The following is a 14,762-nucleotide window of genomic DNA, read 5'->3' on the forward strand; positions in this document are numbered from 1 at the left end:
CAGGCCTTTTGCAGCTCTGTTCCCTCGCTCAGATGTCCCAGCAAGAAAAAAAGGAGTAGGGTCAGTAAGAATCTGTGCTTTCACAGAAGACCACCGTCCCTTAACATGAGACTGGGAACTCAGCAGCTGTGTTCAGCATCGAGCACGTCCCTGTTGTGTGAAGGAGGGTCATAAGCATTGGCCCACTTGAAAAGAATTTCACAAAGAATCTCTTCTGTGTCCATGAACATCACTAATAGATCCGTTTCTCTCCCCCGAGCCTCCCATCCCTTCTCAGCTCAGCACTGGCGGTGTTCCTACCTGCAGATCAGAGTTCAGATGTGAGCTCAAGTCTGTTTGCCATTTTGGACATAAGATTAGGCTTTTGGCTCTGTCCGGGGAAATCCTTGGGTCTAAAGTAAAATGAAAGTGGGCCCGTGGCTAAGTTTCTTGAGTACAGTCAACATGCCTGTAGCAGGGCTTTGAGAAGGACATGCCTAGCCTGAGGGAAATGGCCCCCAAGCACTGGATGTGATCTCGTCTGTCACCTGAGTCTCAGAGAGAAACCCGTGTTCTCCCTCCATCCTGCCGGCAGATGTATTTTTCCTTACAACCACCTTGCTGGCTACCTGTCTACCAGTGACCAAACCCACTATTTATGCTGGCAGGGGGTCCTTTGGGTTCATCGGGCCACCGGGAATCTTCTCGAAAAGGGGACTCTCTTGTGAATTTTTCAGAAATTCCATGTTTGAAAAAGTGGAGAAGTCCGGCTCTCACACTTCCGGTACTGATTACCCCAGGCCCTAAGCCAGTGTCATCACTCGGCAGGGGGTTGGGAGGAGCCATCAGGCGCCCCTCACCCTGGAAAATCCGATGTGGCCCCAGCTCCCAGAGGCCCCAACGCCATCTCCCCAGCCCCCGTTATTTCTGGACCAGAGGAACCCATCTGTGAATTCTGCGTGTGTAGGCATCCGAGGAACAATTCATTTGTTTTGTACTGGTGTTTTTTTAAGCCCCTCATTTGCATGTATTTCCATAACCGATGAGATAAAAGTAGGGAGTCATGAAAGATGAGCTCCCGGAGGCCTGGTTTGTTGTTGATGATAATATTGTAAATTCCCTACAAGTTGGGGAGAGAGAGGGAAATCAATAGGCGGTGATGTTAAGATCTCTTCCTTAGGCAGCCGGCAAGTGTCTTACTCAAATTGAGCTCCAGTTCTTAACAAAACATCCAGGTGGGGATTACAGCTTCTCTGAAGCTGGCACCCTCTTGGCAAGGGGTTTACCCTGTTGTTGCTGCTTTGATGTAGGAAGGACAGAAATAGCCAAACACCTAATCGGGAATCTGAGAGGTTCATAGGCACTCCTCTGTGCCGGGCAACATTCTCAAGGCTTTCGGGCTCAGGATCCTTTTTATCTTCGTAAGAGCCCTTTGATGTGGGCATTAGTAACATCCCCATCTTACAGCTGAGGACATGGAAGCACAGAGAGGTTCAGTGACTTGCTGAAGGCCACACAGCCAGAAGAGGTAGAATCAGGATGGGACTCAGATGTTCTGGTTCCAGAGTCTGCTCTTTGTCTTCGCTGTGCTAACCTTGATCTCTTTGCTGTCCTTTCAAATCCCGATCTCCGGCCCCACCTACGCGAATAAAGCTCACAGGGAGGTTAGGGAGGAAGGATCTGTGGTGGGAGGCGGTGGGCTGTTCCCAGCAGAGTTGGGGTCAGAGGGGTCAGGATCCCAGAGGGGTTAGGCAGAGTGTGGGTGAGGACCTCAACCGTTGCTCTGCTCTCGGCTCCTGCTCTGAGCAGCACCCAGCAGAGAGTGCCACCTGGTCACATCTGCGTGACAATGACAGGGCTGTCCCTGCCCACACAGAACACTTTGCTGTTTGCTGCCTGCAGTCACCTACCTCCTTGTCTCCCTGAGAATCTGTATCCTGGCCTCCTGGCTGTCAATGCAGGCAAACTCATTCATTCAGCCAGGCAGTGCGACGTACTCACCAGACCTCGGGGGATGGAGGATGAGTATTAGCTCCATTTCCCAGGCAATGAAACAGAGGTGGAGAGGAGTAAATGACTTGGGGGCACGCACGGCCATGTCTAACCTCTGAGTCTTGCCTAGCACAGGTTGACTACCCACGGTTGTGAGGGTTCAACAGGGAAGTAAGGTCCATCCCCCCATCTCCCCACCCTGCCTCCCAGAAGTGACAGTGTGATTGCAGCAAAGAAGGGGACCGACACTTGTCGAAAGCCGACTATGTATGGGACCTTTCCAGACATGAGCTCAGGTCTCACAGCAGCTGTTCAAGGCAGGGCTTGTTAGTCCCAATTTACAGACCTGCACACTGGGGCTCCAGGGGGTCGTGTTAGCCTCCCCAGTCGCAGTGAACAAGCTGCAGGGTCAAGGGTCAGAGGTACACCTGTTTGGCTCCCAAAGCCGTGGGTCCACTAAGTTGTGCCACCTCCTCTGTTGGTAGTGGTCAATGGTGGTGACATTATTTTCACATGGATCACATGGCAAAGCCCTTGGCCAGAGAGAACATTTCATGTGGGAGGGTGGTTGCATGCTTGTGACTGTGAGTTTGTGTGTAGGAGTGTTATAGCACAGCAGTGTGTGTGTGTGTGTGTGTGAGTGTGTATGAGAAAGTGTGAGCACGTGTGTGTGCTGTATGTGCAACCACATTCACGTGCATGTGTGCCACACTTCCCACGGGGTACAAGGTCAGCTCCGTGAGCTCTCGGGCTGGTGACACATGGTTTCTGTAACCAATGAGGACTCCCGGGATGGGGCGGTGTTGCTCAGAGCCACAGGTGGGCCTGTGCCAGAACATTCCCTGAACCTCTGATCCAGTTTGCTTGGTGGTGGCTTGGGCTGAGGGCACTGGAGAGGAGCTCTCTGAGAAGTCCCATCCCTCAGTAGAAAACTGCTGACCCTAGAAGAAGGGCAGTAAAGAGAGATGGAGGTGAAGGTGAAACTCTGGAGGGCGTTTGCCCCTTCAGGCTGCAGCTCCCACAAGCCCATCAGTGGAAACCTGGGCTGGGGACATGACCTCCGATACCCTCTTAGACTCAGAGCTCACGGTTGCCCAGCCCCCTATGTCTGCCGAGGCGTCAGGGCCCCCTAAGGACTACAGCATCTCTGTCAAGCAGGGAGAGTTTCTACCCCCGTTCCATGAAGGCTGAGCGGACGGGGGCATGCCCGAGTCTCAGGGAGGTGGGCTCACCCCCCCCCCCATTTCCACGGCCTCCTGTGCTCCCTGCAGGAGGAGCCATGGGGGGCACCATCAGTGCTGTGGCCCTGCTGGTGGACCTGGCGGCGTCCAGCGACGTCACGGACAGCACCCTGGCCTTCTTCCTGACGGCAGACGTCTTCCTCGGGCTCTGTGTCGGGCTCTACCTGCTGCTGCCGCGGCTGGAGTACGCCAGGTGAGGCCCCCCTCACCGTCGGGATGTTCCCCCAGCTCTGCTTCTTTGTACCCGCCGTCTCCCCAGGCCTCTCCCCCACCTCTTCCTGCACTTCTTTCGTGCTTCTCGCTGCTCTTTTAACAACAGCCCTCAACTTTTTCTCGCATTTTATTCTTGTCAAGGCATTTCCTGATCCATTATCGTATTTGATGTAGGAGAGGCAGGAATCATTTGCCCTGTTCTGCAGGTGAAGAAACGGAGCCCGAGAAGGCCAGGGGGCCAGCCTGTGACCGCACAGTGGGCGAGCTGGCAGAGCTGGGGAGGCCCAGGTCCTAGCTCTGCCCTTTCCCGCGGGGACCCGTGTTGCCTGGTGGTGCTGAGCTCAGCCATTTACGCCCTGTGTGTCTTTTCTTCACTTTTTCTGTGTGCAGTTGTTACCGCCCTTCCCCATTTTACAGATGAGGAAACCGAGGCTTTGTCAGCTAATAGATGTGTCCAGGCTGCTCACCTAGTGAATCGCAGACGCAGGTTTGAACCGGATTTGTTTCCAGAGCTGTGCCCTTTGCACCATTTTTGAGTCATGGAATGGGCAGAAGGCAGGAGGGTCCCAGCACTCCTGCTGTGTCCCTGTGTACTGTTTCATAGTGCTTCACATGAGTGTGTCTCCAGTGGGGTGGCCAGCCTTCCCCGTTCACCTGGGACTGAGGGATTCCCAGGATGAGGGGCTTTCGGTGCTAAAACTGGGAAAGTCTCAGCAAATGGGGACGGTTGGTCACCTTCGTTTCTAATCTCACTTTCCAACTGAAATCCTCACAAAACCCTTTCCAGCTGAGCCTGTGAGACAGAGAACACCCAGGGGCTATGCTTGTCCCATGGAAGCTTCTTCTCTGCTGATTAAAACTTTGGTCAAGACTCCTGGGTTTACAGAAACGCATCAGACAAAGGAGCTTCGGAGGCAGCCAGGCTCCTGGGGCTGCTCAGACTAAATCTTAGTTAAAAGGGAGCCCATGGGCGCTGCCCCCAGGAGGAACGGACCCCCAGGCAGTGCGGGGGGCTGCTGGCTCGGGGAGGGCGACGGGAGACAGAGGTGGAAGAGCTTGATGAGGAAGAAGTTTGATCAGGGGAACTTGGCGTGGAGCCCTCTGAGAGCTGACTTCAGGCCGGGATCTGCCACTGAGTCTAAGGGGAAGTAAGAATACTCCTTCCCCTAAATAGCGGTTGTGGAACAAGACAGAGTTCAAGTCTGCAGTGCCTGGCTCAGCATCACACAGGAAAGTGGTTTGGAGGAGGAGCCCTCTTACCGACTCGATTATTACCTGTAAGCACTTAGGATGGGCGGCCTGGCAGGGGCCTCAGAAGCTCATGGCTGCAGGACCTGTCTATCTTACAGAGGAGGAAACTGAGCTCAGAGAGGGGCATGCCTGGCCTAATGTCACATGGGGAAACAGAGGGGGGCTGATACCAGAACCCAGCCATCACTGAGCTACTGTTCTCCCAACCCCACACCAAGCTTTCTGTTTGGGATGTGGTCATGTGGTCAGCCTATGTCTCCTGGCTTTCAGCATCTGAGGCCCAGAGAGGTTGAGTGACTCAGGCAAGGTCACACAGCAAGATGGCAAGGCCAAGCCACCTAAGTGTCTTCTACTCTGGTGAAAGTAGCAGAAATTGAAAATATTGATTATATCAGTGTTGAGGATATGGAGGGAAAGATACCTTTATGGACTTATTAGTTATAATTCTATTTTGAAGGGTTACTCTGTGTGTGATGATCTAGCTGGAAACAGGCAAACATGGTACTTGCCCCAGGGAGCTTTTAACAAAGGAGCCAAATGATAAAACATAAACTAACCCAATGGTTATAATTTGTGGTCAGTGTTTTTGAAGAAACCAATGACCGCATAAAGATTTAACAGGACCGGTGACTGGAGATGGGGCAGGGGAGTCTACAGAGCAGAGACAGATTGGTCTTACCTATTTGGAGAGTAACAAAATTTTAAAGAAAAGCTTTTTTAAAAAAAATAACATATAATGTATTATTTGTTTCAGGGGTACAGGTCTGTGATTCAGCAGTCTTACACAATTCACAGCGCTCACCATAACACATACCCTCCCCATTGTCCATCCCCCAGCCACCCCATCCAGCAGCCCTCAGCTTGTTTCCTGAGATTAAGAGTCTCTTATGGTTTGTCTCCCTCTCTGGTTTCATCTTGTTTTCATTTTTTGCTCTCTTTCCCTGTGATTCTCTGTCTTGTTTCTCAAATTCCCCATATCAGTGAGATGATATGATAATTGTCTTTCTCTGATTGACTTATTTCACTCAGCATAATAGCCTCTAGTTCCATCCACGTCATCGCAAATGGCAAGACTTCTGGGTCTTTGATGGCTGCATAATACTCCATTGAAAGATACAAACGTTTTGATCCAGAAGTTCCTTCTCTAGAAATCTGCTCTACTGAAGTCCTAGCATACAGGCGCAAGGCTGTGTGGGACTCTTCATTGCACCATTATTCATGGTAGAGAGAGATTGGAGCTAACCTTAATGTCCATCAGCGGGGGAGCAGTTAAATTGCATATGCATACAATGAAGTATGCCACCCAGCAGAGAGGCATTGAGTCACGTGTCTCCATGTTAACAGTTGGCCACAAGATACTGTTCTAGATGCAATTATGGGCACGCATGTGTATATCACAGTTTTGCATGTTATTTGGGCTGTTATGTAACACATTTGTATACATTATTTATATAATAGATTTAGGAATTGCCCTGTTGTGGGAAGTTTTGCAATGTGTATAGTTTGATCCCTTTTGCTTAAGAAACAGAACTAGGAAGGACACGTGGTTGGGGGGAGAGGGGACGTTTGCCCATCCACGGAGCCATACACACCAGATTTTTAACCATCCGGACCTCCAAGGAGTGAGACCAGACAGAGGTGGCCGTACTCGTTCTAGTCAACCATTTTCCTTCTGTATTTTGAGTTCATTGCATCAAGCTTGTGCTATTTTTATAATTTTAGAAAAATTATATTTAAAGTGCTATTTTATCTCCATGTCTTCACCAAAGCAAAATGAAAACAATGGCTCACTATGCGGCCGTTAGTGCTGCTTCCCTCTGTCCCTGCTCGTGGCCAGCCTTTCAGGCAGCACCAGGATGGGCAGGCCAAGGACTGTGCGGATCTCCCTGTGGCTGCCTGGGCACACATATGTCTGAGGGCTTCCTGAGGCTTCATGCACCAGGCCTGTGGGTCCCTTGCCCATGTCCCCAGAACTCCCAAGTGACCCTGCTTTCTGGGGCCCTCTGACCGTGAGCCCTCTCCCTCTGCAGGTTCTACCTGAGACCTGTTTGGCCAGCCCCTGTGCTTTCTGGGGAAGAGCAGCCAAGCCAGGACTCCCCCAGCGCCCCCTTGGCAGCCCTCAGATCCCGCGACTCCTCTATACCACCCCTCCGCCCCATCCTGAAGAAGACCGCCGGCCTGGGCTTCTGCGTCGTCTACCTCTTCTTCATCACCAGCCTCGTCTTCCCCGCTGTCTCCACCAACATTGAGTCCCTCGACAAGGGCTCGGGCTCACCGTGGACCACCAGGTTCTTCGTCCCCCTCACCACCTTCCTCCTGTATAACTTTGCTGACCTGTGTGGCCGGCAGGTCACAGCCTGGATTCAGGTGCCGGGGCCCAGGAGCAAGGTGCTCCCCGGGCTGGTGCTCCTCCGGACCTGCCTCCTCCCCCTCTTCATGTTCTGCAACTATCAGCCCCGCGTCCACCTGCACACGGTGCTCTTCCGGTCCGACCTCTACCCGGTGCTCTTCACCTCCCTGCTCGGCCTCAGCAACGGCTACCTCAGCACGCTGGCGCTCATGTACGGGCCGAAGATCGTGCCCCGCGAGCTGGCTGAGGCCACGGGGGTGGTGATGTCCTTCTATTTGTGCTTGGGCTTGGTCCTGGGCTCGGCCTGCTCCACCCTGCTCGTGCACCTCATCTAGAAGAGGCGTGATGGCAGGAACCTCGGAGCCCTGCGACAGACACTTAGGAGCCCCAGTGGGTGGGGAGCGAGTGTCGGGAGGGCTGGGTCAGCATGCAGAAGAGAGCGGCAGCTGGGCCCGGTGCAGAGCCGAGCACGCCCAGGCCTCCCGTCTCCCCGGGGAGCTGATAGCCGTGCCAGGCACACATTCCAGACACTTTCAATAGCTCTCCTGAGACCTCTGAAGGAGACCAAAAGACATGCGAGTGGGGCCCCATGACCACAGTTACTCAGAGGACAGTGGACATGCCCATCGCCTTTCTGGTTACATTCCGCCTCGTTTTACAGCCTCTTGTGAACTTTGTCACCAGTGTTGACTCCAAACTGTTACAAGGCCAGTGCCAAAACCCGACCACAGGCCCTTCGTCTCTCCCCGTCTTGCTCCCTCCTGGGGACAGCAGGACGTAGCAATTCCCAGCCCTCCCTCTCCAGGGGGTTCCCCTAGAATAGAAATCTCCTGGAGGGACACCTAGCGGCTCAGTGGGTTAAGTGTCGGACTCTTGATTTTCAGCTCAGGTCTTGATCTCAGGGTCCTCTAGTGAGTTTGGGCCCCGCGCTGGGCTCCATAGTGGGCATGTGGAGCCTACTTAAAAAAAAAAAAAAAAAAAAAGTCCACTGGAATAGCCAGTTCTCAGGCCCAAGACCCAAGGCTGTGCAGACCCCTGCTTTCTGTGGGCGAGAGAGTATCCGCCCACTGGACAGGGGACCCCAGAAAGACAGGCCTTCTAGGAATCCTCCATTCCCTAAACTTGGGCTCTAGAAGGCTCCCCCATCCTAGAGACTGAGGGGGTCAGGCCTGGGAGTTCTGACAGGGATCCTCCACGTGGTCTGTGGCTTGCTCTAGGGTGGGGGTCTTTTCACGTCCATGTTTACAAGATGTCAAGCACCTTGGTTCAAGGGCATAATGAATACCTGGATATTTAATGAGAGCCTGACTGGTACCTGGATTAGTCAGGGTCGCGGCCAGAAACGGCATCCTCCAACTGGATGATGTGAGGATATTTGAAGACAGGGTATAGGAATCCTATGGGGTTGTGCCTTATATCCCAGAAATAGTAAGGCCCTGGTACCCTTAACCCAGGGCTGGGGGCAGGGGGCATCTCCAGCCTGTTGTGACCCACAGGAGGTGTACTCCCTTCATCCTTCCCTCCTTCCCATCTCCTCGGAGCCCCTGTGCACTGAGCCACAGCCAAGCAGCAGGCAGAGCGGTGGGCCCTAGACTTGGAGGGGCAGCAGGTGTCCCGAAAGGGGGCACCACCCTCCCGGGCCCATATGCACATCAGGATAGCTCTGAAGCTTCGGCCAGGTGCTGAGTGGTGCTCTGTCCTGGTTTGTCCTGCATCTGCTGTGTATTTTGAAGCTGTTTTTGCAGCAGGCGACCCTCAATTTGTGTGGCCCCCCAGGATGGTCTGATGTGAGTAGTAATTTACATTACTCTAGTTCCTTGAAGGCTTCTGCAGCGCTGTTCCTTGGGGGAGCAGGCTGGCTTGGGAATCCGAGAGAAAGGAGCTAGATCAGACCCAGGAGTTCTTTCTTGAGAGTCATGCAGAAAGAACAGAGCTTGCCCCCCAGGAAGCAGCAACCCCAAGGGCCATCAATCCACCCGCTCCTTCTCGGAAGAGCTCGGGCACCCCAGTGTCCTGCAGACAGCCGATTAGCCCTGGAAGCAGCCAGTAATCCACCCAGTGGGAGCAGCTTATGTTCCCCTCCTTCTCAGGCTAGGACACACTCCCTTTCTCTGGCCAGAGAATTAGAGAAGACACCCTGGAAAGGTTTTCTGAAACTTGGTATATAGAATACAAAAAAAATTTTTTTTAGCTAAAAATAAATTCTCCTGTCTCTCCTCCCCTTGCAGGAGCTTGAAATCTCGCCCTTGGTTTTTTTCCCCTACCTCTAATGCTGGTGATCATTTGGTGGCAGTGGTCTGGCTGGTGACTCATCCCAACCTCAGGCTGAAGTGAAGGGGCAAGAGAGTAGCCAGCCGGGGGTGGAGTGGGGGCGGCGAGGGGAACAGGCCAGCTTCCTGGAGGAGGAGGCATCAGCTGCTTGGGGGCTGGTGGGGTGATGCCGACTTAGTTGCTCACCTTTGTGAGCATTTCACAAGGGATCATTCCTTCCCAGGGAGGGAGGGAGGAAAGTAAAAACACGTCTCCCAGCAGCAGGACAGACAGCGGTGTTCACACACGGTTGTTCCCAGGCACTGGACTTGCTCGTGGGGTTAGTCTCACGTGACCACAAGTGTGGAACTAGCTCACGCGCTTTGGGGAGTGAACCAAACTTGCTGAAGAGAAGGATATTTTTCAGTGTGAGGGTGGGGGAGTCCCCAAGAAGCTGGCTTTGCCTCCTCGTCTCTGATTCGATCCCAAGGGCCAGTTTTTAGTACGTGCCCTTGTCTATATTCCAGACCATACATATCTTTATTTTCCTCCTTTTATTCAACAAAGAAAGCCAGAGGCAGCCACCAGAGCGGACTCTTCGACTAGCGAGTGACAGGTGCTTCTAAGAAAACGCTTGTTCCTACAAGAGGAGATGTCATTCGCAAAGGACGACTCCTCCTGCCATCTCTGGCCCAGGGCTGCCTCGAGAAGATTTGGGGCCCCCGCAGCAGCTTGGACATGATGTGGGAGGAGGTCACTGCAGGACCCCGGCTTCTGAGACCGTGTAATGCTTTAAAGAGAACTCCAAGTAGAAGAGAGAGGGCCAGAAGTCAGCTGAGAGGTTTCATTCCATCGGCATGGGCGGTTGCATTGACAGTCCAGGCTCACCTTTGTGGGCTTTCTGAGCAAAGCCGCTAGTATCTGTTTGCCATCCTCACTTCCTCGGTGACGGCGCCGGCTGGGCCTGAGTCATTGCTGCCCTCCACCTACTGGCTGAGGTTGGCCCACTTCCCAGTTCAGCTTGGACCCTGGCAGGATTCCAGAAGGGATTTCAGCCCCACAGCAGGTGGGAGTAGTCAGCAGGCCACAGACCCAGCATCCAACCTTTCCATCAGCCCCCCAGAGCCCTCGCCCGGTGCTGTCCTCCACCAGGTGCTTCACCTCGATTACCTCCCCATCCATAGCTGAAAACAAGGAGGCTCAGAAAGACTAAGTAACGTACCCAAGGGCACTCAGCTACCAGGTGGCCTAGACAAGAATCAAATATCCAGCTCTCCCTAAACTGAGAGGTCCTCGCCCGCCCTGCCCTCTTGCTCCCCTGCTTGAACCTTGACTTTCTCCTTGGTTCTTGAATCCTGTCTCCCTGACTCCCCACCCCATGGCCTGGTGGGAATGTTGTGCCAAGTAGATGGATTGCCCACTGGCCCTGGCCTAACTGATCGGACCAGTGCAGCTGATCAGCCCCCTCTGGACTGGGTCCTCATGGGCCCTGGCACAGGACCTTGGGTTGCTTCCAGCCCTTGCCCTGTCCAGTCCGATCCCCAGCCCCTGCCATCCTGGTCCCCACAGCCCCTTCTCTGCCCCACCAGCCCCTGCTGCTGAGGTCGCTACAGTGTGGCTGCTGGTGCTGGGCCCACCTTTGGACACAGGGTTGTAGGGCACAGAACATGGTTTGGGAGTCAGGAAGCCTTGCCCCTATCTCCACCAGGCACTGGCTCTGAGTCACGTTGTCTTTGGGACCTCACTTCCTCATCTGCAAAGGGAATGATAAGTTCTGGAATGTGACTGTCCAGGGTGCCAGTGAGCCAACCCAACACACCCACTCTTTCCTGACACCCAGCCCACATCAGCCGGGCTGCACCAGGCCTCACAGTGCACGTGGCAGGCTGACCCAAACTCAGCCTGACAGATGACCTCAACTTCAGGCTGCCGTGGGCTTGACCCAAGGGAGAGTGATGGAGTCGGTCATGCTCTCTGTCCTCACAAGACTCTGGCCAGCTGATGTGATGGCCCTGTGCATCCCCCCTGAGAACAGCACCCTGTTCCTGCCCTTGCCTGCCAGTGGGAGGGAGCTCCAGGCCTGCAGTGTGTGGGAGGACTGGACAGCCAAGGCTTCTGGCACCCGCCTCACGTGGGAGTTCTGGTTCTGCCGCCTCCCAGATGGGTCCTTTGGCCCAGTCTTGCTGTTACCCTCTCCCATCTGAAATGAGAAGCTTCTCAGGGCCACCGTAAGAGGTAACAAAGCCCCTGGGTTGTAGGTAGAAGAACCTAGCAAATAGCAGATCCTTAACAGACTTTCCGTTGCTTCCGGGACAGTGTGGCACCCGGCGCTTCGGAACCCGTCCCTTGCCCAGTCCCAGGGCCCAGCACCTCTGGTCCTGATGCCTGCTCTTTATCGCCCTGCCTGGGTCCGGCCTAGACACACCCGACCTGGGGGCTGGATGGCTGAGGCAGAAAACTGGGACTCCAAGACCTAGACCACACTCTGCCCCTCGCTTTGACCTCTGGGCCAGCCCCGTCGATCTGTTGTTAAGCCTAATCTGGAAAAGTGGCCCCCTCCCGCCCTGCCTCCCTCATCCACAGGTGGCTAGCTACACAGATGCTCTGTAGACACTGGTCGTGTCTCAAAGTGGTTCTGGGCTCTGGAGCCGGCCAGCCCAGGTCTGAGTCTCACCACTTCCTTGTCCTTGCACCAGGGGCAAGTTCAGACTGACTGGCCATGGTTGTTCCAGCCACGCATCTGGCTGTTGTATGTGTTAAGTGGCATGGTGGTAACTCACAGAAAACCTTCAGGATTGAGCCCAGTGTAATCGGCGCTCCTTGCCAGCTTCCAGAAGGCTGTATATTTGCCTCTTCCCAGTTTACCTGTGAGGACTAACTCGTTGACGTTGTCTCTTTCACTCACTAGATTCTGGACGTGTCCCCTGTGCCAGCTGTCCTGGCCCTCCCCTGCCCACCTCTCAAAGCCACATCTCCCAGTGCGGCCCACCGTTGGGGCCAACAGAGTCTGCTTGGCCGAGCTTCTCCGAGAATGTGGCTCGATGGTGCTCACCTACTGATTATTTTACAAGTGGGGAGAAGAGAAAAGACAGGAGGGGAAGGATGGAGGGGAGGAGGGAGGAAAGAAGGAAGCAAAAAGAGAGGAAATGAGGGTGGGCTGGGAGTCGGGTCCCCTGCCAGCTCTGGGAGGGCGGGTGGTTGGGTGAACAGGAGTGAGAGGTATGCTGTAAAGGTTCCAGGCATGGCCACTAGCTCTGTCTTGAAGTCACAGCTGCTTTCCTTTCCTCCCCACCTCGCACACCTTTGGGTGGAGGCAGCTGGAAAGGTGTTTCCTACCCATAGCGTGATGCTTCTGCCTTGTTATGCCCAGGGAAGGCTTTGGCGACTTGAACCTTGGAAGAGCCCTCACGGACAAGGCGTGGCTCTGCTTCCATGTTGGGCTGCGATGCAGATTTTATAGTTGTAGCCAGGCTCTGCAAAGGCCGGAGGAGGGGGGTGCTGTGAGCCTCCGCACAGGCCCGGCTCCTCCCTGCATCGCAGTAAAGGAGGGGGCTGCTGGCTGCTGACTCAGTGCCCACCACGTCCGGGCTATGCCCACATACAACAACCCTGCTGGCTGGGGCGGCCATTGCCATCTCACAGAGGAGGAAACTGAGACTCCGAGAGGTTAAGTCAGCAAGAGGTCAAGTTGGAATTCAGCCTAGGGCTGTAGGTTCCAAAGCCTGGCTTCTCTCTGGGGCCCCGGTGCTGCCTAGAAGGCTTCCTGGTGGGAGGAGCCCTGGGCCACATGCTGGGTGGGCGGCAAGCACCGTGGAGCGTCCAGCCTTCCTGCAGCAGGACTGACCTGTCCTGGGCAAGGCACAGAGGCCACCTGGCCTGCCCTCAGTGCCTCTGTGGTGTTTGATGAAGTCACTGGTCCTCAGTGACCAGAGCAGCAGGCTTTACAGGCACCCGGAACTTAAAGTGCACCGAGCCAAGGGCCAGGTTGTGGAACACATGATTACAGGCAGGAGCCTCACTGCCTCCGCCTTACATGGCTTATGCCTCGCATTGAGTCCTCTCCAGGGTGCCAAGGAACCAGAGGTGGAACCAGGGCTGGGCCCCCCCTTCCCAGACACTGAAGCAGGCTGAAGCGTGAGGTCCTCAGATGCCCACACCTCTCATCCCCAACTTAAACACACCTAGAGCCGGGAGGGGTCCTGAGGTCACCAAGTCCAACCTCTGCTTCTTGCCAAGATGACACGGGTTACTCTAGACGGTCAGGCACCCAGCCTTGTGCTGATCAGCAGATTCTTCCAGACCAAGTCCCCAGAGCCCCGAGGAGATGGAGCATCCCACTCCTGCTCATCGGGAAATAGCCCCGCGTTCCCAGCCCATTTCCCACATGCTTCACTCTAGACAGAAGGATGCGAAACCTTCCCCGCAGCAGTCTCCCTGCAAGGCCTGACCCTGCCGCTCAGGCCCCAGGCCTGCTCTGTGGAGCGTAACGAGGGCAGAGCATGCTAAAGGCCCTGGACTTCTTCTGTCCTTGTTTTCTTCCAAGAGCCCTACACAGGTGTTGCTCCGCCGCCCTGGGAGCAGTGAGAGGCTCCCGGAGCCCTGAGAGCAAGTGCAGAAGTCTGTGTGCTTCTGGGCAGAGGGACCACAGGCATCTGTCAGGCCATCAGAGGAATCCGTGTTCTAAGGTTTTAGATCCCCGGGAGGCCAGGGACCTGCCCCATTTAGATGGTGTCCTCGCACACAGCACAGTGCTGAACGGTGGGACTCTGGAGCCTGCCCAATTTTGCATCCCAACTGGGGACAATTTTTTTTTTTTTTTTTTTTTTTTTTTTTTTAGAGAAAGAGAGAGAGAGAGAGCGATCACAAGTAGGCAGAGAGGCAGGCAGAGAGAGAGAGGGGAGCAGGCTCCCTGCTGAGCAGAGAGCCCGATGCGGGGCTCGATCCCAAGACCCTGAGATCATGAACTGAGCCGAAGGCAGAGGCTTAACCCACTGAGCCACCCAGGTGCCCCTGGGGACAAATTTCTTAACCTGTTTCCTTGTCTGGGAAAGCAGTTGACAGAGTACCCACGGTCCCCCGAGGAGGTTTGCGCACTGCTCTTGAAGGCAGGGGTTTCCTTTAGAGAAGCTGGGAATCAAGCAGATCTACCGACAATGTCAGTCCCGGTCCGGTCCCCAGAACCAGGCACAGGATCACAGGGTGCTGCAGGTGGCTTTAGGCATGAGTCAGAAGCACACATCTGAAAGGGCCTGCCACGCCTTCCTGGGGTTACTCTGTCTCATCTAACTTCCAGAGAAGCAGAAGAGTGACCACGCATGGAGCCCTGTAAAGCAGCATGTCAATGCATAATCTTCCTTAGTCTGTCCAACTCACCAGGAGGAAGTCGTAGTAGTCCCATTTTATAGGTGCCAAAACTAAGACTCGGACACAAGCTGCTAAGGGGCAATGCTGAGATTCAAGCTCAGGTCCGTCTGACTGCAGGATGC

General features: G+C 54.6%; 1 protein-coding gene across 2 annotated transcripts in view; it reads left to right on the plus strand.

Moving 5' to 3' along the window:
* The window catches only part of SLC29A3 (solute carrier family 29 member 3), a 40,198-nt gene extending 30,928 nt beyond the window's left edge, over positions 1 to 9,270 (plus strand). For both annotated transcript variants that reach the window (XM_047702997.1, XM_047702998.1), the window contains 2 exons: positions 3,243 to 3,405; positions 6,707 to 9,270. In XM_047702997.1, the coding sequence (XP_047558953.1) occupies positions 3,243 to 3,405; positions 6,707 to 7,361 (818 nt within the window). In that variant the 3' untranslated portion in view covers positions 7,362 to 9,270. The remainder of the gene's footprint in view (positions 1 to 3,242; positions 3,406 to 6,706) is intronic.
* Positions 9,271 to 14,762: the final 5,492 nt, after the last annotated feature.

The sequence above is a fragment of the Lutra lutra genome, chromosome 14, assembly GCF_902655055.1.
Source record: "Lutra lutra chromosome 14, mLutLut1.2, whole genome shotgun sequence".
Classification (NCBI taxonomy): Eukaryota; Metazoa; Chordata; class Mammalia; order Carnivora; family Mustelidae; genus Lutra; species Lutra lutra.